Consider the following 21,859-nt stretch of genomic DNA (forward strand, 5'->3'; position numbering starts at 1 on the left):
ATTACAAGTATACCCCATATGTATAGGTTTTTTATGTCTAAATAGTGTAAAAATTAATTTAAACTTTGGAAAGAAAAATATATATTTTTTACATCACCATATTCTGACCCCCATAACTTTTTTTATAGTTATATACTAAGGTCAAGTTATACTGAGCTGGGTCTGGGCTCATTTTGTGCGGAACAATCTGTAGATTTTATTGATACCATTTTGAAGTGTATGTGACTTTTTGATCATATTTTATTACATTTTTTGGGGTAATAGAAGCAATGAAAAAATGGCAAATTGGCTATTTTGACCCTTTTTTCTGTTACGCCATTCGCCGTATTGGAAAAATATTTTTACATTTTAATAGTACGGGCGTTTTTGGTTGCAGTGATACCTATGATGTTTATATTTTTTGTTATTTAGGTATTCATATTTTTATTATACGGAAAGGTGGGTGATTTAAACTTTTTTATATATTTTTTAAGTATTTTTTACATTTTTTAAGATGATTTTGAAGCTCATATATGAGCCTACAAAATCTATTTTTGAATTTTGACAAATCGTGTATTTTTAAACTGCACTTATTATTGAGAATTGCTAATTTCTTATGTTGGCCTGCCAACTGGTGGCCAAAATAAGAATTGCACTTTAAATGTTCTCAGCCTCTTCATCGAGGCTGAGCCCAATTAAATCAATTACCGGCATCCCCATTGGCCACAAGGGACGCCGGTAACGCTCCCGGAAGCTCGAGCTTCTGGATTTTTGTGCATTTAGATGCTGTGATCTCACTTGATCACAACATCTAAAGCCTTTAATTACCACTATCAGCATTATTGCCGGTTGCGGTAATTAGCCACAGGTCTCTGCTGTTTGAAACAGGAAAGACCTGCTAACCCTCTGCACATGCGAGCGGGTGCCATGTTTGCCTATCGCTCTAGCGCCGTGCATATACAGTGCTGGTAGCGAAACTGTTAAACATAATAGTCTTTTTACATGGACTGCTGATTGGGTCAATTATCAGGGATGACCATTTCATGAAACACTTGTTCCCAATAACTGCCATGTGTACAGGTGTCTGTGATCACCCGATGAACAAGCAATCGCTCATTTATCTGGTGATCATGTCTTTTAGGTGGCACCAAAAAGCATTGTTTCAGTGCAAACAGCAGTCTGCTGCTTAGAAACTATTAATGTGTATGGGAACAAGTGATTGCAGTGTTGTTCAATCGTCCTCATAAAGAAGAAATGATTGCGGCATGTAACTGAAGCTCTCACCTCCACATACAGTATGACCAGCCTATTATCTGGAAAAACTGTTTTTTTTCCTGATAAATGCCTGTAACATCGGTCAACATAGAAAGACCATTATCTGAAATTTCAATAGCGTTTCTTTGAAAATCCAGCAGCATATTACAGATCACTCGCAAACCAGTGAATAGGTCCAGGTCATCATTTGATGTAGTTCTTTTCTAAACAGAATTAGAGCTTAATCCAAAAAAAAAATTAAAAATAATCTGACATCATAAAGTACATGAGACTCTTTCTAACAAATTTAGAACTAGCCCTGTACCTCACATGGATCCAAAGATCTCCCCATTCATTGATCTTCTAGATTTATATCACGCTGAAGGGGAGTGTCTTTTCTGCTGCAGCTAAGGGGGGCGTGTCCATGCCCTCCCTATCACAGCTCAGGAGTGTCTTTTCTGTTGTAGCTAAGGGGGCGTGTCCATGCTCTCCCTATCACAGCTCAGGAGTGTCTTTTCTGTTGTAGCTAAGGGGGCGTGTCCATGCTCTCCCTATCACAGCTCAGGAGGCAGTCGAAAGATGAAACTGAGCATGTGCGGCCTTCTCAGTGAGCCGGACAAAGAAATAAGAAAAGGAACAAACAGCAGGTGGTGCTATACAGATACAATGTACTGAATAACTCAGTGGCTATACAACATTACAAAAGTATTCAGATCCAGGTGCTGGTTTGAAAACTGTAGAATATTTTTTCCAGGACACACATATATATATAGCTTTTCTAGCTTTTTCTGAGCACAAATTCCTATATTTCTTAAAATTATTAAAGAGGTTTTCTGGGCTGTGCCACAATGCCATGCGGCAGCCACTTCTGGGGTCACGTGTCATACATTAGGCACATAATCCTATCCTGGGGTTAGAACCTGCAGCACATGTGGCGAGAGATTCAGACTCTAACCCCAGGCTAGTGTATAACAATGTTTTCTATTTATTAAATACATAGATTTACTTACAGGAATTTAGAAAATTTCAGAAATTGTATTCCAGTAAATATGGTTTAAGTTCTAAGTGGCCTGATTACTTATATGACGGTGAGAAAAGCCAGATGTTAGCATTTTATTACAGTAAATGTCTTATTACTAAATTACCGTATTGGCCATTTATGAGGTAGCTGTAGTCGGAGTGTGATAAAATGCAGAAGTTGGAGTCAGAACTTTGACTTATCGACTCCACAGCCCTGCTTAGAAGCAGCATCAAACCTGGAGTTGAACTTCTGATATAGAAAATGGCCTACAGGACAACTGCATTCCTCATTTCTCTGGATGCTCTTTTGCTGGCAGAACATGATGGAAATTGTTATTTTGTTAGAAATATAAATCAGACACAGTAGGCAGTGCAGGGGTTAAAGTGGACTGCAGTGAGTTTGCAGGTTGGTTGTCATGGTGATTTGGGCCTGGTCTCTGTTGTCATCCTCTGCCTTCTCCTCCCATCTATTCGCTCACTCATCATCTGTACATTGGAAACTGCTTCCACCAAAATCAGGAGCGGACAGTGGACAACATGACACAAAGGAGAACCCATCCTATGCATTTGTAGTAGCTTTCCTTTCCAGCAGGATTTAGCATCTGCTGCAGTCACACATGGCCCTTCAGCATATGCAGATCCACGTTGTATAAAACACTGTCCGGCAGGCTGGTCACACGAAAACAAAAGGGGCTCCAGGAGGTGATCTTCCATCTGCATCACTATGGAAACACTACAATGGCTGCTCCCTCCACCAAATACTTACACCTAGTGCATTCTCACACCAGTCCTTCCATCCAGGCATTGTCCCTGGAGAATTTTCTTTTTCTTTTTTAATGATGCTTTTCATGCTTTTTTCAGTCTGCACAGAATAGAATGATTTACATGTGGATCGATCCTGCTCTACAGACCTCTGGCCGTCAGCCTGACAAGCTCTATATGGATACAGCACATAAACTGAGACTGTACAATCTTCTCTCGGGATGTGAGGGTTATGTAGAAGAGATTGGCATGTGCTGGGAACTGGTTGAACTTCCTATGGTGTTTAAATGGGGTAAACATTATATGCCGGTGTTGCCAGAGATTCAAAGCTGAGCAAAAATAAAATCGGCATTTTTGACTATTGGTAAACTGCAGCATTTTGATAAGCGAGCCGTGTGCCCTTCAACATATATCACTGGCCCACTTACATCTGGTGTCAGCAATAAGTGCTGGAAACTTGGACATGGTTTTAAAAAGAAACATAGTCTACATAACACTCAGTCTAAATGCATACTCTTCTTCCATCCATAGAGGATGCCGTTCAGAAACTGGCCATCGAAACTCTGGAAGAGTTGGATTGGTGTCTGGACCAACTGGAGACGCTGCAGACCAGACACTCAGTCAGTGAGATGGCCTCAAACAAGGTAAGACTAAGAGTAAAGTTGCTGACTTATGTATGTACTCAAGGAGAGGAAGCATGTGAGCCCGTCATCCGAGAGCAAAGACAGACAGCACTTCGCTGAGTACTTCTGACCTTTCCTTTAGCAATCCACTGATCAAGACTTTTGGACATGTTACTATGAAATGTCAAAAAGTTTTTGAAATAAGTTACACTTTAAGTAACTTGGTAAACACATTGCATTACTTATCTTGTCCTGACCCTAAATTAACCCCTAAGAGATTTTCCATATACATTTTTTTTATTTTCATTTTTTACTTCCAGCCTTCCTAAAGCCATAACTTTTTTATTTTTCTATTCATATAGCCTTATGAGGGTTTGTTTTTTGTGGGACAAGTTGTGCTTTATAATGGTACAATTTACGGTTGCATAAAATGTAGTGGGAAGCAGGAAAAAAATTCCAAATGGGGTGGAATTATAAAAAAAAAAAAACACAATTCCACCAGTTATATGGGTTTTATTTTTACATTGTTTCCTATGCAGTAAAACTGACCTGTTAATTTCATTCTCAGTACGATTACAACGATACAATATATATTTTATATATACATACAGTACAGACCAAAAGTTTGGACACACCTTCTCATTCAAAGAGTTTTCTTTATTTTCATGACTATGAAGGCATCAAAACTAGGAATTAACACATGTGGAATTATATACATAACAAACAAGTGTGAAACAACTGAAAATATGTCATATTCTAGGTTCTTCAAAGTAGCCACATTTTGCTTTGATTACTGCTTTGCACACTCTTGGCATTCTCTTGATGAGCTTCAAGAGGTAGTCCCCTGAAATGGTCTTCCAACAGTCTTGAAGGAGTTCCCAGAGATGCTTAGCACTTGTTGGCCCTTTTGCCTTCACTCTGCGGTCAAGCTCACCCCAAACCATCTCGATTGGGTTCAGGTCCGGTGACTGTGGAGGCCAGGTCATCCGGCGCAGCACCCCATCACTCTCCTTCATGGTCAAATAGCCCTTACTTTCAAAGTTTTCCCAATTTTTGGGCTGACCGACTGACCTTCATTTCTTAAAGTAATGATGGCCACTCGTTTTTCTTTACTTAGCTGCTTTTTTCTTGCCATAATACAAATTCTAACAGTCTATTCAGTAGGACTATCAGCTGTGTATCCACCTGACTTCTCCTCAATGCCACTGATGGTCCCAACCCCATTTATAAGACAAGAAATCCCACTTATTAAACCTGACAGGGCACAGCTGTGAAGTGAAAACCATTTCAGGGGACTACCTCTTGAAGCTCATCAAGAGAATGCCAAGAGTGTGCAAAGCAGTAATCAAAGCAAAAGGTGGCTACTTTGAAGAACCTAGAATATGACATATTTTCAGTTGTTTCACACTTGTTTGTTATGTATATAATTCCACATGTGTTAATTCATAGTTTTGATACCTTCAGTGTGAATCTACAATTTTCATAGTCATGAAAATAAAGAAAACTCTTTGAATGAGAAGGTGTGTCCAAACTTTTGGTCTGTACTGTATATATATACTTTTTTGGATTTGAATACTTAAAAAAAAACAAAAAAACTTTTTTACTAAACTTTTTAAACTAAAAAATATTTTTTTTCTTTCCATTGCCATATTCTGACCCTCATAACTTTTTTTTACTTTTATGTGTATGGAGCTGTGTGAGGGTTAATTTTTTTGCAGGGCTATCTGTACTATTCATTGATACCATTTTGGAGTGTGTATGACTTTTTGATCACTTTTTATTTAATTTTCTATGGGAGGTGAAGCAACCAAAAAATCGCGAATCACCATTTTTACTTGTCGCTGTTTGCTGTATGAGATAAATATTTTTAGATTTTAATAGCATGGGTGTTTTTGCAAGCGACAATGTCCATCATGTTTTTTTTTTTTAAGTTACTGATCAATGGGGGTGCCAGAAGTCAGACTCCTGCCGATCTCATATTGATGACCAATCCTGAGCATAGTCCATCAATATGAAAATCCTGGAAAGCCCCTTTAGGCCTCATGCACACGAATGTGTGCTGGCCAGGCCCGTGCTGCAGACCGCAAATTGCGATCTGCAATGCACGGGCACTGAGCGTAGGGCCGCCGCATGCGAACGCGGACCCATTCCGCAGCGCAAAAAAAGTAGTGCATGCACTCATTTTTTGCGAGGTGGAGGCACAGACAAACCCCACAGAAGCACTCTGTCGTGCTTTCGTGCCTCCGTTCCTCATCGACCTTCCGGATTGCGGACCCATTCAAGTGGATGGCTCCACATCTGTGATACAGGGTGCACACAGCCGCTGTTTTCAGGCCGCAATATGAAAATCCTGGAAAGCCCCTTTAGGCCTCTTGCACACGAATGCACGAGGCGCATTTGTGGCAGTCTGTGTGCCTGGAGTAAGACCTACGCCAGCCTCTGCACAGCCCCCGCCCAAAAGGAAAGGGGACTTTAACACTTTTTACATTTAAAAGTGTAAACAAGCCCCAAAGGGTCTCTACATGAAAGCAGCTTGCAGTCTCCATCATTCTCATTCACTTCAGTGGGGAGAGAACATGAACACAAGGGTACATTCTGCTGAAGAATGTACCCTAACTCCTGGCCTAGTCGCTTTCTTCCTGGTGTAAAATGAGTAAATTTGCTGGTGCTAGAGTCACGGGCTGGCCCCCTGCCACTCCCTTGAGACTCTTTTGTGTCGAACGTGGCGTAAAAATGCCTGTGTGACAAATATTGTCACACAGAAGTATAAAAAGTCACAAAAAGGGTCATGCCACAATTTTACCTGTTTGTAATTAACCCCCAAGGTCTGCTCCTTTCTGCTGATCATAAAGCACTGTCATAGGGAAACCCTGGGGGTGGTGGTCCTTAAAGGGTTTCTCTGGGAATTAAGAAAATGAAAATACTTAAATATTATTTTATTATAAATATATTCTCAAATACCTTTCATTACTTATAAATGGCTCGTTTTGTCTGGGGAGCAATCATCAGGGGAAACAAAATGGCCACTGTCCCATCAGTTCACACAAAACCTGTCCTGATCACACATGAGGACAAGTTACCTTACAATACTGAGGTAAAGAGCTGCCTCATCCTCCTCGTCAGGGATTATGATCCTGAATACAGATGATAAGAACTTTAGCTGAATCTCTGGGGAATTTAGTTCATGAGGAGACATGAAGTACAGAGAGGACGGATAGGACAGACTGTGGTAATGTGTTGCTGTGGTAATGGAGACTGCATACAAGTGCTGCTGATCATTAGCCACACCTTACCCTCCTCTCATGTGTCCTCATCATCTCCATTCCCACAGAGATTCACCTGTATTCAGGATCTTGATTCCTGACGAGCAGAGAGGAGGATGAGGCAGCACTGTGGCTCATTGTGGTGAACTAACTAGTCCTCCTGTGTGATTAGGACAGGTTTTGTGTGTGCTGATAAGACAGCGACCATTTTATTTCTTCTAACGATTGCTCCCTAAACAAAATGAGCCATTATAACTAATTAAAGGTATTTGTGAATATATTTATTATAAAATAATATTTAAGTATTTTCATTTTTTTAATTCATGGAGAACCCCTTTAACAGTTGGATGCTCTCGATGGCCAGTGCTACAGCATGGGCTTGTGCACACTTTGCAGTAGCTAAGGAATATGCTCCATGTGTGTATGAGTCTGTTGTTATTGTAGCGTGGCTGTTTGCAATGTTCCTGCAGCAGTTTTCTATTCTGATCCATATTGGATCACATGTGAAGTAAAGCTGCTACTAACAAGTTGTCCTCTGCGGAAGATCTGCAGCATTTCACACCACCAGCTTGGACCAACACCAATCTCTGCAATAATATCTCCATAGTGCACCTAAATCCCTTTGGTGCTGCTATATCATTAAAAATCTGATATTTAGGGCTCATGCACGCGACCGTGTGTATTTTGCGGTCCGCAAAACACAGATGACGTCCATGTGCATTCCATATTTTGCAGAACAGCTAGCCCCTAATAGAACAGTCCTATCCTTGTCCGTAATGCGGACCATCATAGGACATGTTCTATTTTTTTGCGGAAAGGACATAGACACTGAGTAACTTCCATTTTTTTTGCGGACCCATTGAAAACAATGGTTCCGCATACGGTCCGCAAAAAAAAACCATAACGGACACGGGAAGAAGATACGTTCGTGTGCATGAGCCCTTATTCTATGATTTGAATTTGCCTTTGTTTAACCCCTTTAGGACCCTGAGACTTTCCTTTTTTGCGTTTTCATTTTTCACTCCCTGCATTCCCATAGTCCTTTTTTTTTTTCCCATTCACATAGCCTTATGAGGGCTTATTTTTTCAGGACAAGTTGTACTTTCTAATGGCACCATTTACAACTGCATACCATGTAGTAGGAAACTGAAAAAAAAATCCAAATGGGGTAGAATTGGGAGAAAACACAATTCTGATAAAGGTTTTTATTTATTTATTTTTTACACTGTACACTCTGCGGTAAATTCTCCAGGTCAGTACAGTTACAACAATACGACACTTGTATAATTTTTCTTGCGTTTTAATACTGAAAAAAAATTTAAAACCTTTGAGGGGAAAAAAAAATAATTATAATCATATTCTGACTCCTATAACTTTTTTGTAGTTGTGTAACGGGGCTGATTTTTTTGCGGGACGATCTGTTCTTTTCAGCGATACCAATTTGAAGTGTGTGCGACTTTTTGATCACTTTTTATAAAAAAAAACTATTGGGTAGTTGAAGTGACAAAATAATGGCAAATTGTCTGTTTTTCTTTCCTTCCCCCCCCCCCCCCCCCCCCCCGTTACGCCATTAATATTGTTATATTTTAATTGTATGGGCATTTTCGCACACCGTGATGCCCATGATGTTTATTTTTTTTATTGGTTAAGTATTTTTATTTTAAGGAAGGTGATTTGAACTTATGTTTTTATTTATTTATTTTTATTTGTAAAAACTTTTTTTTAAGTCACCTTGGGTGACAATAACTGCCAATCATTAGATTGCCCATTGTGTTTAACGATGACTATATAACCTTAATTGAACACTTCAATGCTGCCACGTAGTGGCCTGTATTGGTATATTCCTGAAATTGACTCCGAAGCCTGCTTGAGGCTTCGGGCTATCTCAGCGATGTAACAGGTTCCCCGGTCTCAGTTGGGGAACACTGTTACCAGAGCGGAAGCGCGCGACTTCCGCTTCTGGACTGCAAAAATGCTGTGGTCACATTTGACATATTGCCTGGTAAGGTTAATCATGCAGATGATTCACTTCTTTTTTTTCCTGTAGGGCAAATTGCTGCTGTGATATACACTGCTCCAAAAAATAAAGGGAACACTTAAACAACACAATGTAACTCCAAGTCAATCACACTTCTGTGAAATCAAACTGTCCACTTAGGAAGCAACACTGAGTGACAATCAATTTCACATGCTGTTAGCAAGACACCCCCAATAAGGGAGTGGTTCTGCAGGTGGTGACCACAGACCACTTCTCAGTTCCTATGCTTGCTGGCTGATGTTTTGGTGACTTATAAATGCTGGCGGTGCTTTCACTCTAGTGGTAGCATGAGACGGAGTCTACAACCCACACAAGTGGCTCAGGTAGTGCAGCTTATCCAGGATGGCACATCAATGGGAGCTGTGGCTGTGTCTGTCAGCGTAGTGTCCAGAGCATGGAGGCGCTACCAGGAGACAGGCCAGTACATCAGGAGACGTGGAGGAGGCCGTAGGAGGGCAACAACCCAGCAGCAGGACCGCTACCTCCGCCTTTGTGCAAGGAGGAACAGGATGAGCACTGCCAGAGCCCTGCAAAATGACCTCCAGCAGGCCACAAATGTGCATGTGTCTGCTCAAACGGTCAGAAACAGACTCCATGAGGGTGATATGAGGGCCCGACGTCCACAGGTGGGGGCTGTGCTTACAGCCCAACACCGTGCAGGACGTTTGGCATTTGCCAGAGAACACCAAGATTGGCAAATTTTAAATTCTTCACAGATGAAAGCAGGTTCACACTGAGCACGTGACAGAGTCTGAAGACGCCGTGGAGAACGTTCTGCTGCCTGCAACATCCTCCAGCATGACCAGTTTGGCATTGGGTCAGTAATGGTGTGGGGTGGCATTTCTTTGGAGGGCCGCACAGCCCTCCATGTGCTCGCCAGAGGTAGCCTGAATGCCATTGGGTACCGAGATGAGATCCTCAAACCCCTTGTGAGACCATATGCTGGTGCGGTTGGCCCTGGGTTCCTCCTAATGCAAGACAATGCTAGACCTCATGTGGCTGGAGTGTGTCAGCAGTTCCTGCAAGACGAAGGCATTGATGCTATGGACTGGCCCGCCCGTTCCCCAGACCTGAATCCAATTGAGCACATCTGGGACATCACGTCTCGCTCTATCCACCAACGTCACGTTGCACCACAGACTGTCCAGGAGTTGGCAGATGCTTTAGTCCAGGTCTGGGAGGAGATTCCTCAGGAGACCGTCCGGAGATCCCTCAGGAGACCGTCCGCCACCTCATCAGGAGCATGCACAGGCGTTGTAGGGAGGTCATACAGGCACGTGGAGGCCACACACACTACTGAGCCTCATTTTGACTTGTTTTAAGGACATTACATCAAAGTTGGATCAGCCTGTAGTGTGTTTTTCCACTTTAATTTTGAGTGTGACTCCAAATCCAGACCTCCATGGGTTAAAAAATGTGATTTCCATTTTTTTATTTTTGTGTGATTTTGTTGTCAGCACATTCAACTATGTAAAGAACAAAGTATTTCAGAAGAATATTTAATTAACTCAGATCTAGGATGTGTTATTTTTGTGTTCCCTTTATTTTTTTGAGCAGTGTATTTATATAAAGTACCTATTTTGAGCACCATGGGCCTGGCCATAGCACTTTGAGAACTGCTAGCGCCACACCCCTGTGCACTCTTTGATTGACAGGGCTAGAAATCTCACATATCCTGTGTTCTCACGCATGACTGCTTTCACAGTATCAGATCCACTCCACAAGCACCAAGGTAGTGAGCAGACTTGGCACAAGAACACAGAGCTAGGCTAGGGCTCTAGCCCCGTCAATCAAGGGGGAGGGAGGAGTGCACAGGGGCTTAAGCGCTAGCGGTGCTCCAATCGTTAAGGCCAGACCCTTGTTGTTCAAAATAGGTAATTTGCATAAGTATAAAAAGTTATATATTTCAGTAGTTCGCCCTAAAGAAAAAGGAAATCGTTTTACTCAGGCTGATCAACCCTACCAGGCTATATCCCCGTCTTAAAAGGGTTGATTGTGCCGACAGGCTCTTTAAAGAGTTGTCTCATGAAAACCACCCCTTTTCAAAAAGCCAGCATATGGACAGGGTTCTTCTGATGGGACACCCCTTAAACTATACTTTGGATAGGAACATTGCAGTGCGACACTGCACCTACTGATTGTCAATGGGGTCATGGCGCAACACTGCTGGATTTCTGATCACAGGTCACAAGTGATTTTTGCCATCATAGACCACAATGCAAGCTGTGTACTTAGCTGCATTTTTACAGCCAAATGACAGCTCTAAAATAGTTGTGACATATGTCTGCATCCTATTTCCTGTAACATGGCCCAATTGAGGACTCTTGTGCTGCACATGGGATACACATGAATTGTTGTCACTTCCTGCCTTCAGTGACCTGAGGATAGGTCATCAATGTTAACCCACTGCACAACCCCTTTAAGGCCCATTTTCACAGACCAATGATAGGACAATTATGAGGAAGGCACATTCTTAGGAACTGCCCTGTAAATGCTCCTTCACTGGATAACATAGAAATCATAGACTGCTGCCCAACCACTGAGATTCTCAGCAGCGATCCCTCCGCCCACACAGTAGAGGAGATCACATGTAAATACATCCCCCTCAAGATCAGTCAGTTATGGGGAGTGAAGGGCTCTAGTCTATGGCAGGGATCAGCAACCTTTGGCACTCCAGCTGCTGTGAAACTACAACTCCCAGCACGCAAACATGCTCAGAGGTTCTTATAACTCCTGCAGAAGTGAATCAAGCATTCTGGGAATTGTAGTTTTGGCCGCAAAGTGTGAACACTGCATCACAAATACACTATCTTAAAGCCCCGCCAGTTCCACTGTGCACACTGGAGGAGTACCGCGCTACGGTGCATGTGCGCTAGGACACGTGACACCATACGCTAGCCTAGTAGAGGACAACAGCTTTCTCGCGAGCGTTCTCACGTCATGTGTCACGTACTGGAGGACGCCTACTTCCCGACATCACCAAGTGTATTTCGATTTGACGCATCGCCTGCAGTAGTCCCGCCCCATTCCCCGGCTCTTATGTCCTTTCACTGCAGCAGCTTTGGCCACGCCTTCACCTTTAAGCGGGCTTTGTGATTGGCTGCTCTCTCCTCCTGCCATTGGTCGCACCTCCTTAGTGTGTCTGGACTCCTCCTCGCTGATTGGCTAGTTTCTTGTGCTCGGATTGGCTCTCTTTCGTTGTGCACTGTGTTGTTGTTGGGGAAGCGGTGCAGGGATTCCCGAACCCCAGCATGTCCCCCGGGCTTCCCCGGGCACCTCCTTGGACTCCCAGGGGGGTGTCTAGTGGCTGCGGGCGCAGTGCATGGGGGATTCCCTAGCACTCGTGTGGGTGCTGGGTGGAGGAGAATGGGCTGCTCTCTGTGGGCTAAGGTGAGCTGTGTGTGAGGGGAAGGGGAGGGGGTGTGGGAATGATGGATGAACTCATTGGTGTAGCCTGCAGTGGGCATGCTGGCATGGATTTGTATGGCAGACTGTCCTGCCTCTCATGTGCGCCTTCATTTCTGCATTCTACATGGGGTGGCAGGTCCTGCTGCTCCTCATTGTCACCAAGTTGTATTCTATTGAGGTAAAGGCCAAATGTCTTAGTCTAAGAAATGCCCTGCCTGCCACCTGCCATGGTCCGCCACCTGCCTGTGTGCCATCGGGCCAGTAGATTCCTTCAGGACATATCTACAAGGTATAAGTGTCCCACCATTGTGGCATCCACCATTTGCATCCCGCAGCGACATCTCCACCTACTACTAGACTTCTGTCCTTCTCCATTCCTGCTTTTAGCTGAAATGCACCAATTTGTCGGTGTGCACAAGGCCTAGGAGCAGATAACCCCCATCATGTAACAGAAGATGGTGTGTGCCTGGGAGAGGGGCCTGAAAGACCTCTTACTGTGAATATACTGGACTGTAACTTCTTCTTTCTGTCTTCCTTTAGTTTAAGAGGATGTTGAATAGAGAACTTACACATTTGTCTGAAACAAGTCGCTCTGGAAACCAAGTGTCTGAATATATATCCAATACGTTCTTAGGTAAGCTGCTGGATCGACATGTGCGTTTTCTGGGATTATTCGGCAGTATGGCAGGTATATACCGCTGTTCTTTCACCCAGCGAGCTGAACGGTAGTGATTCAGAGACCACAACCACTTCTGGTGACCATTGGCACCATGAAAGTATGCCGTGTTGTTGGTTGGATTGGATCATTTCTAATCAGTGGCAATCTCTGCTTCCTGGGGTAGTGGCATCACAATAGATGGTCTATCCTGGTCCATGATGTGTATTAAAGTCTATGTCAGCAGATTTGTAGCTATGAAACTGGCTGACCTGTTAGATGTGCGCTTGGCAGCTGAAGGCATCTGTGTTGGTCCCATGTTCATATGTGCCCATATTGCTGAGAAAGATGATGTCTTAATATATGCAAATGAGCCTCTAGGAGCAATGGGGGCGTTACTGTTACACCTAGAGGCTCCTTGCCTCTCCACCTTGATTTACAGGGCCAGGCAGTAAAAACATCACGCCTGGTCCTGTCAGTCAAAGTGCAGACAGCGCAGTAGTTTCAGAGAGAGCTGAGTCTCTGGGTGTAACGGCTACGCCCCTGTTGCTCCTAGATGCTCATTTGCATACATTAAAACACCATTTTCCTCAGCAATGCAGTCACATATGGGACCAACACAGATGCCTTCAGCTGCCAAGCGCACATGTAACAGGTCAGCCAGTGTCATAGCTACAAATCTGCTGACAGGTGGCCTTTAAAGACCCACATAGACAAATATTTCATAAATGCCATGCAAGTCCCATAGAGTCTGTATGGAGCTGCACTATGCATGCTTGACTGCCACCCTATTATTAAACTACCCCTAACTATGATATGGAGGGGGATGCAAGCTATCGGTGGGGTCCCAGCGCTCAGCTCCTCATCAAACTACCACTTAACTGTCCAGTGGATCAGTGGTAATGTTTCTGATTGGACAGACACTTTGAAGGAGTATTTCAATCTGGCCTGCTGCCCTATATGAGGACAGTATATGACAGAGGAGATGACGCGGAGCTCTGGGATATACAATGTTCTGTGGTCTGGTTCTATAGAAGAGAAGTGCTGTCAGAGCCTATAACCTGCAAGCAGAGATGGACAGTTCTTCCATTCTGAGCAGCATTTTAAAAGGAAATGTGCCACCAAAATGTTATTTGACAGTTACAACCAGACACATATCCTTTGTTCTAATCTGTATTTTTTTCTGATTGCAGATTTATTTATTCTATTTCCTGAATATAATTATGGGGGTGGCCATCTTGCCTGAGCTGCTCTTAACAGCATTTAGAAAGCATTACAAAAATTGTTTTACAACCAGATGTGTGGTACCAATTGGGCGTGTGTCCCTGCACAGTTGGACACTGGCAGCACTGATTGGATAGTGTCAAACTGTGTAGGGACACCCCCCAACTGGTGACACCCATCTGGACCGTCATTGCAAACTGCTGGTAATTCATTCATAACTTCTAGTAATAATAAGGAAATGGTCACATCATAAAGTCATAAGAATGGATGCCCCAGAATTGTTATTATACAGGGAATGCAAGTAGGAGAGGTGACAGGTCCTTGTTAAGGCAGAGCAGCTAAGAACATGTAGATCTGTAACGTGGCGGTGGAAGAGCATAAAACGGTGTGTTTTTCCTGGTTTTATCAGACAAGCAGCATGAAGTTGAAATCCCCTCACCAACTACCAAGGAGAAGGACAAGAAGAAGATACCCATGTCCCAAATTATTGGTGTAAAGAAACTGACACACAGCTCAAGCTTCACTACCTGCAGTATTCCACGTTTTGGGGTGAAGACCGACCAAGAAGTACTTCTAGCAAAGGTTACAGTCCATTACTAACCATATCCTATAATGTCCAGCACAGTAATGGACAATGCATGGTACGTTTTACCAGATCTTTATCATTTTTTCCTCACATGCTCACATTTGCATTGTCTCTTGAACTACAGGAAGTAGAAGACACCAACAAGTGGGGGTTGGATATATTTAAGATAGCTGAATATTCTGGAAATCGACCCTTAACAGTCATCATGTACTCCATCTTTCAGGTAAGACAGCCGACATAGAGGTTCACTAGAATCAGTTTTTAGAAAACACTTGCACATGTAAGCCGCTTTACAATTCCTCTTATAGGGGTTTTCTGGGATTTTTATATTATCAATGTCAGATGGTCGGGGTCCGACAGCAGCACCCCACCAGTCAGCTGTTTGGAGAGCAGGCACACTCCGTGCAAGCACAGCCTTCCCTTCATTGCTTACCTTCTAGCTGTTGACATCACAGCAGTGAGCAGGTATAATTCCCTATACACTTCTATGGGACGGCTCTGTTGTATACACTCGTATAGAAAGGAGCCATCACATTGAAATGAATTATGGCTTGTAATTCCACCTGCTCATCCCTGCGATGTAGACGGCGAGCAGGTAGACAATGAAGGGAAGGCTGCGCTCGCTGTTCTTCAGTTCTTCAGCTGTGTCATGTGACTAACACTCTGATATAGATACTCTAGAGAGAGTTCAGAGAAGAGCTACTAAACTAGTACATGGATTGCAGGATAAAACTTACCAGGAAAGGTTAAAGGACCTTAATATGTATAGCTTGGAAGAAAGACGAGACAGAGGGGATATGATAGAAACTTTTAAATACATAAAGGGAATCAACTCGGTAAAGGAGGAGAGCATATTTAAAAGAAGAAAAACTACCACAAGAGGACACAGTTTTAAATTAGAGGGGCAAAGGTTTAAAAGTAATATAAGGAAGTATTACTTTACTGAGAGAGTAGTGGATGCATGGAATAGCCTTCCTGCAGAAGTGGTAGCTGCAAATACAGTGAAGGGGTTTAAGCATGCATGGGATAGGCATAAGGCCATCCTTCATATAAGATAGGGCCAGGGGCTATCCATAGTACTCAGTATAACGGGCAGACTAGGTGGGCCAAATGGTTCTTATCTGCCGACACATTCTATGTTTCTATGTTGACTCTCCAAATAACACAGCATCTTATGTGTGGGCAGGAAGTCAGTTTCTCTATGTATTCCCATGGAATACTCCATGTCAGTCTCATAGAAATGATTAGAGAACTAACGGACTTCATGTCCTGTGTCAGTTGTAGATCAGTGTTGGTCACATGACACAGCTGAGGATCAGAAGGGAGGTTATAACTCAGAAATAAATGCCTGGTAAGATTATCTTCACTACAGTTTACATTATGTACCTTTCTAAGATGCTAGAGAATACAATTTATGTGGGAGTGCTTCTTTAAACTTTTATGGCATACCGGGGCCCCGTTTGCCAGCTGCAGTGTATGGAGAGGTAGCTACGCATGCGTAGCTCTCTCCATTCACTTCCATGGGAGTTCTGAGAACAACCACGCACAGTTGCTCGGCTGCCCTCATAAGGATGTGATCACAGACAGACAAACATTTTGCTTGTTAGATGATTTGCACATTTAGACGGGGTGTTTATCGGAATTAAGCGTTCATACGAATGCCCAATCCTCGGCCCATGTAAAAGAGCCTTTACAAAATGTGTGTGTAGCGACTTCTGAGTCCTCCGGGCATGGGTTTCTCTGTGACACTATAAAGAACACACCTTTAACCATTTAGTCACCAAGAGATTTTTCTGCTCGCAGCTAATCCTGTGTGAAGAATACATGCAGATTATATATACACACACACTGCTCAAAAAAATAAAGGGAACACAAAAATAACACATCCTAGATCTGAATTAATTAAATATTCTTCTGAAATACTTTGTTCTTTACATAGTTGAATGTGCTGACAACAAAATCACACAAAAATAAAAAAATGGAAATCAAATTTTTCAACCCATGGAGGTCTGGATTTGGAGTCACACTCAAAATTAAAGTGGAAAAACACACTACAGGCTGATCCAACTTTGATGTAATGTCCTTAAAACAAGTCAAAATGAGGCTCAGTAGTGTGTGTGGCCTCCACGTGCCTGTATGACCTCCCTACAACGCCTGTGCATGCTCCTGATGAGGTGGCGGACGGTCTCCTGAGGGATCTCCTCCCAGACCTGGACTAAAGCATCTGCCAACTCCTGGACAGTCTGTTGGTGGATAGAGCGAGACATGATGTCCCAGATGTGCTCAATTGGATTCAGGTCTGGGGAACGGGCGGGCCAGTCCATAGCATCAATGCCTTCGTCTTGCAGGAACTGCTGACACACTCCAGCCACATGAGGTCTAGCATTGTCTTGCATTAGGAGGAACCCAGGGCCAACCGCACCAGCATATGGTCTCACAAGGGGTCTGAGGATCTCATCTCGGTACCTAATGGCAGTCAGGCTACCTCTGGCGAGCACATGGAGGGCTGTGCGGCCCTCCAAAGAAATGCCACCTCACACCATTACTGACCCAATGCCAAACTGGTCATGCTGGAGGATGTTGCAGGCAGCAGAACGTTCTCCACGGCGTCTCCAGACTCTGTCACGTCTGTCACATGTGCTCAGTGTGAACCTGCTTTCATCTGTGAAGAGCACAGGGCGCCAGTGGCGAATTTGCCAATATTGGTGTTCTCTGGCAAATGCCAAACGTCCTGCACGGTGTTGGGCTGTAAGCCCAACCCCCTCCTGTGGATGTCGGGCCCTCATATCACCCTCATGGAGTCTGTTTCTGACCGTTTGAGCAGACACATGCACATTTGTGGCCTGCTGGAGGTCATCTTGCAGGGCTCTGGCAGTGCTCCTCCTGTTCCTCCTTGCACAAAGGCGGAGGTAGCGGTCCTGCTGCTGGGTTGTTGCCCTCCTACGGCCTCCTCCACGTCTCCTGATGTACTGGCCTGTCTCCCGGTAGCGCCTCCATGCTCTGGACACTACGCTGACAGACACAGCAAACCTTCTTGCCACAGCTCGCATTGATGTGCCATCCTTGATAAGCTGCACTACCTGAGCCACTTGTGTGGGTTGTAGACTCCGTCTCATGCTACCACTAGAGTGAAAGCACCGCCAGCATTCAAAAGTGACCAAAACATCAGCCAGGAAGCATAGGAACTGAGAAGTGGTCTGTTGTCACCACCTGCAGAACCACTCCTTTATTGGGGGTGTCTTGCTAATTGCCTATAATTTCCACCTGTTGTCTATCCCATTTGCACAACAGCATGTGAAATTGATTGTCACTCAGTGTTGCTTCCTAAGTGGACAGTTTGATTTCACAGAAGTGTGATTGACTTGGAGTTACATTGTGTTGTTTAAGTGTTCCCTTTATTTTTTTGAGCAGTGTATATATGTAAAAATTCCACGGCACTCCCATAGGTTGTGGTTAAAAAATGTGTTCTTTAATCACCAATGCGACGTTTCAGTCCGCTCACTGGGACTTTTTTTACTGCTTGAAAAAAGAACACATTTTTTAACCACAACCTATGGGAGTGCCGTGGAATTTTTACCAGGAGAGGAACATGGTTTAGAGGTTTCCTCTGTACTGAGACTATCAATAGATTTTGAAAGCTCTATTTCACCTTTGCTGAACCTTCTCTTGCATAGCAGGAAACTCACTAGAATCAGCAGCTCTCTTATTTAAAGAGAACCTGTCACCTCAAAATGGCAGGGGGAGCTGAGCAGATTGATGTATAGTTTTGTGGGAAAAGATTCAGTAACGCTTGTAATTTATAATCAGATGTTTTCTAAGAGCTGTCAGTACAGGGTGGAGGTGTTATCAGTGACTGACAGCTATCTCTCTATGCACACTTAGGGCTCTTTCACACGAGCGGATCACATGTGTAGAATCCGCTGCGTGAAAGACAGCCAAGCCCCGTTCCGGACAGCAGAGACACGGAGCAGTAACATGACTGATAATGCTCTTTGCCTCTCTGTGATCTTTTCAGTCCAAAATCACGGTGACAACTTTATCTCACTGTGATTTTGTAGTAAACAGATCACAGAGAGGCACGGAGCATTATCAGTCATGTTACTGCTCCGTGTCTCTGCTGTCCGGAACGGGGCTTGGCTCTCTTTCACGCAGCGAATTCCACACATGGCATACGCTCGTGTGAAAGAGCCCCTAAGGCAGTATTACATTTAGCAATGCGGCTGACAATTGTCGGGAGGGAAGCTTTCCTTCCCACCAATTGCCTGCTCAATGGTGGAGGAGACCACTGCTATTCCATGCAGCAATCTCCTCCACTGTATGGGAATGAGTGATCGCTAATGTCATCACTCGTCCCCATACTGACTAGTTGTTTGCCGTGCTTATAAATCTGTATTGCTCGATTAACGAGCATTTGCTCATTCATCAGGTAACCAGTGGCAGTGTAATACAGCCCTTATACACACACAATGCCATCAATCACTGATAATACCTCCCTCCTGTACTGATAGCTCTTAGAAAATGCAAAGATATAAGATATAAATTGCAGGTTTTACTGAATATTTTCCCATAAAACTATATATCAATCAGCTCCTCCTGCTCTAGAAGATGCTGCCTGCAGATTGCATTGCATTTCGTGGTGACTGCTTGGTTCTCTTTAAAGGGATAAATGATGAAACAAACAGTCAAGGCTGTCTTCACAACGCTGCAGATTTGTAAAGACGGCCTTGACTGTTTGTTTTATCTCATGTTTTGGTGGTGAAGACAGTTGGATAAAAGGAGAGCTTTGGAGCTTTATGATGTGCCTATCTACCAAGCTGCGCTTGTGAGTACAACCACACAAGGAATATTTGGTGATCTGCAGTGCTTCACTATATGTAGATTTTCTGACAACCCAAAGGAACTTGTAGTTTGGTGACAGTGGGACCTGATTTACTTGCTTGTGCCTTAAATATTGGATGCTTCGAGATTGAAGAGGTGCAACCTTCTGGATAGGGAACGCGCGGTCCCTCAAAAACGCATGGTCTGAACTGTGATCTCTACCCACTTCACATTTGGGAATCTCTGCGATACACCTTTGCCACACGTATTGGGACTTTTTTTTTTCTTTATATAGGAGCTTCATGCTGCCCAACCCTTTTAATGATGGCTGCTGGAACGGAGCTAGGGCATATAAACAGCCTAGAGGTGGTAATCATTTTCTTTTATTATTTTTAGGAGAGGGACCTCTTAAAGTCATTTAGAATTCCTGTGGACACGTTTATTACGTACATGATGACGCTGGAGGATCATTACCATGCAGATGTGGCCTACCATAACAACATCCATGCTGCAGATGTGGCCCAGTCCACTCACGTCTTACTCTCCACTCCTGCTCTAGAGGTGACCTCTTCTAAATGTCTTTACTTGTACTCCCTATGAGAGCATTGACTAGTTCTACGCTTCTTCACTGTAAAACGTTGGTTGCTATACATGGATTAATTACTTTTTACACATTTAGCATATACTTGGACTATTCTCTGCACTTCCGTTACGCAACAAAATAGAACATGTCCTATTCTTGTCCGCAATTGCGGACAAGAAAAGGCATTTTCTATGAGAGTGCCGGCGATGTGCGGTCCGCAAAATTGGGAATGCACATTGCCGGTCTCCGGCATACGGACATGTGAATGGACCCTTAGACTGGATTCACACATACGCTTTGAATGCAATTTCTATAGCTCCTATAAAAGTAACACGGTGCACAACAAAATATATATATAAAGCGTTATTATTCATGATGAGTATTCCCTAGAAGAACAAAGCGTACACTGTGGCTGCTCTTCCGGTCGGTATGCACGTCGCTTGTACGTATGTTTCATTATGGCACAATTTGGTGCTATGCATTACTGTGATAGACACATCTTATACCAGTTTATTTCCACTGTGGTGTTATCCTCAGGGTTTCAATGTTATGTGAACCTACCTGCTTCTGCCTGTCTAGAGAAATGTATTTGTTACATTAGGTTGGTAAGACATATCATGTCATTGGACCTGTGCTTCCTCCATTACATGATAAATGGATTTTATAATTGCAGTTGATTTAACATGTTAAAAAAAAACTTTATGGGATTTTCATGTTCAGTGTCCATAATTGTCCAGATTTTATGGTGATTTATAAATTTTTTCGGATGGATAAAAAAAACATGATTATATTACAGATGACTAGGGTGTGCTAATATTGTACTGTATGTTCTGATATTTCTTTTGTGTTACCTTATTTTTTAACATTCGATAAATACTCCAATATAATTTTTTATGGTACTGATGTAGAGCTCATTCACTTGACTATATCCATTTTTGTGGTCCAAAAAGGCAGAGATATGAATGTATAAATCACATGTTTTAGGGTACTTTCACACTTGCGGCAGGACGGATCCGACATGCTGTTCACCATGCCGGATCCGTCCATCCGCTATTTCACCGTGCCGCCGGACCGCCGCTCCGTCCCCATTGACTATAATGGGGACGGGGGCGGAGCTCCGGCGCAGCACGGCGGTGCACGGCGAAAGCCGCCGGACTAAAAAGTCGGACATGCAGGACTTTAGTCCGGCGGCTTTCGCCGTGCTGCGCCGGAGCTCCGCCCCCGTCCCCATTATAGTCAATGGGGACGGAGCGGCGGCACGGCGAAATAGTGGAAGGACAGATCCGACATGGTGAACAGCATGTCGGATCCGTCCTGCTGCAAGTGTGAAAGTACCCTTACTGAAGCTTTTCCCACAAAACTATACATCAGTCGGCTCAGCTCCTCCTGCTCTATAACATGCTCCCGGCAGATTTCATTGCAATTTGTGGTGACAGGTCCTCTTAAAAGGGAATTTGTCATCAGAGAATTACCCGTTGTCTAACCCCTTAGGCTGGGTTCAGACCTGAGCGTATTTTATATGCGCGTTTAACGCGCGTTTTTATGCGCGTTTTTTGCAATAGTAAACGCGCGTTTGTGTGATTGACTGCAGTGTCCTATGGCCACAAACGCGCGTCAAAACGCCCCAAAGAAGCTAAAGAACTTGT

The 21,859-nt window shown here is 43.6% G+C and overlaps 1 protein-coding gene across 6 annotated transcripts in view; it reads left to right on the top strand.

Moving 5' to 3' along the window:
• Window positions 1-21,859, top strand: part of PDE4C (phosphodiesterase 4C) — a 1,350,958-nt gene that overhangs the window by 1,300,681 nt on the left and 28,418 nt on the right. For 5 of the 6 annotated variants that reach the window (XM_040417808.1, XM_040417812.1, XM_040417809.1 and 2 more), the window contains 5 exons: window positions 3,547-3,659; window positions 12,888-12,981; window positions 14,636-14,808; window positions 14,937-15,035; window positions 20,027-20,191. In XM_040417808.1, the coding sequence (XP_040273742.1) occupies window positions 3,547-3,659; window positions 12,888-12,981; window positions 14,636-14,808; window positions 14,937-15,035; window positions 20,027-20,191 (644 nt within the window). Of the gene's footprint in view, window positions 1-3,546; window positions 3,660-11,818; window positions 12,330-12,887; window positions 12,982-14,635; window positions 14,809-14,936; window positions 15,036-20,026; window positions 20,192-21,859 lie in introns of those variants that run through there. The other variant, XM_040417813.1, reaches the window with a different exon arrangement.

Source organism: Bufo bufo, chromosome 2 (assembly GCF_905171765.1).
Source record: "Bufo bufo chromosome 2, aBufBuf1.1, whole genome shotgun sequence".
Classification (NCBI taxonomy): Eukaryota; Metazoa; Chordata; class Amphibia; order Anura; family Bufonidae; genus Bufo; species Bufo bufo.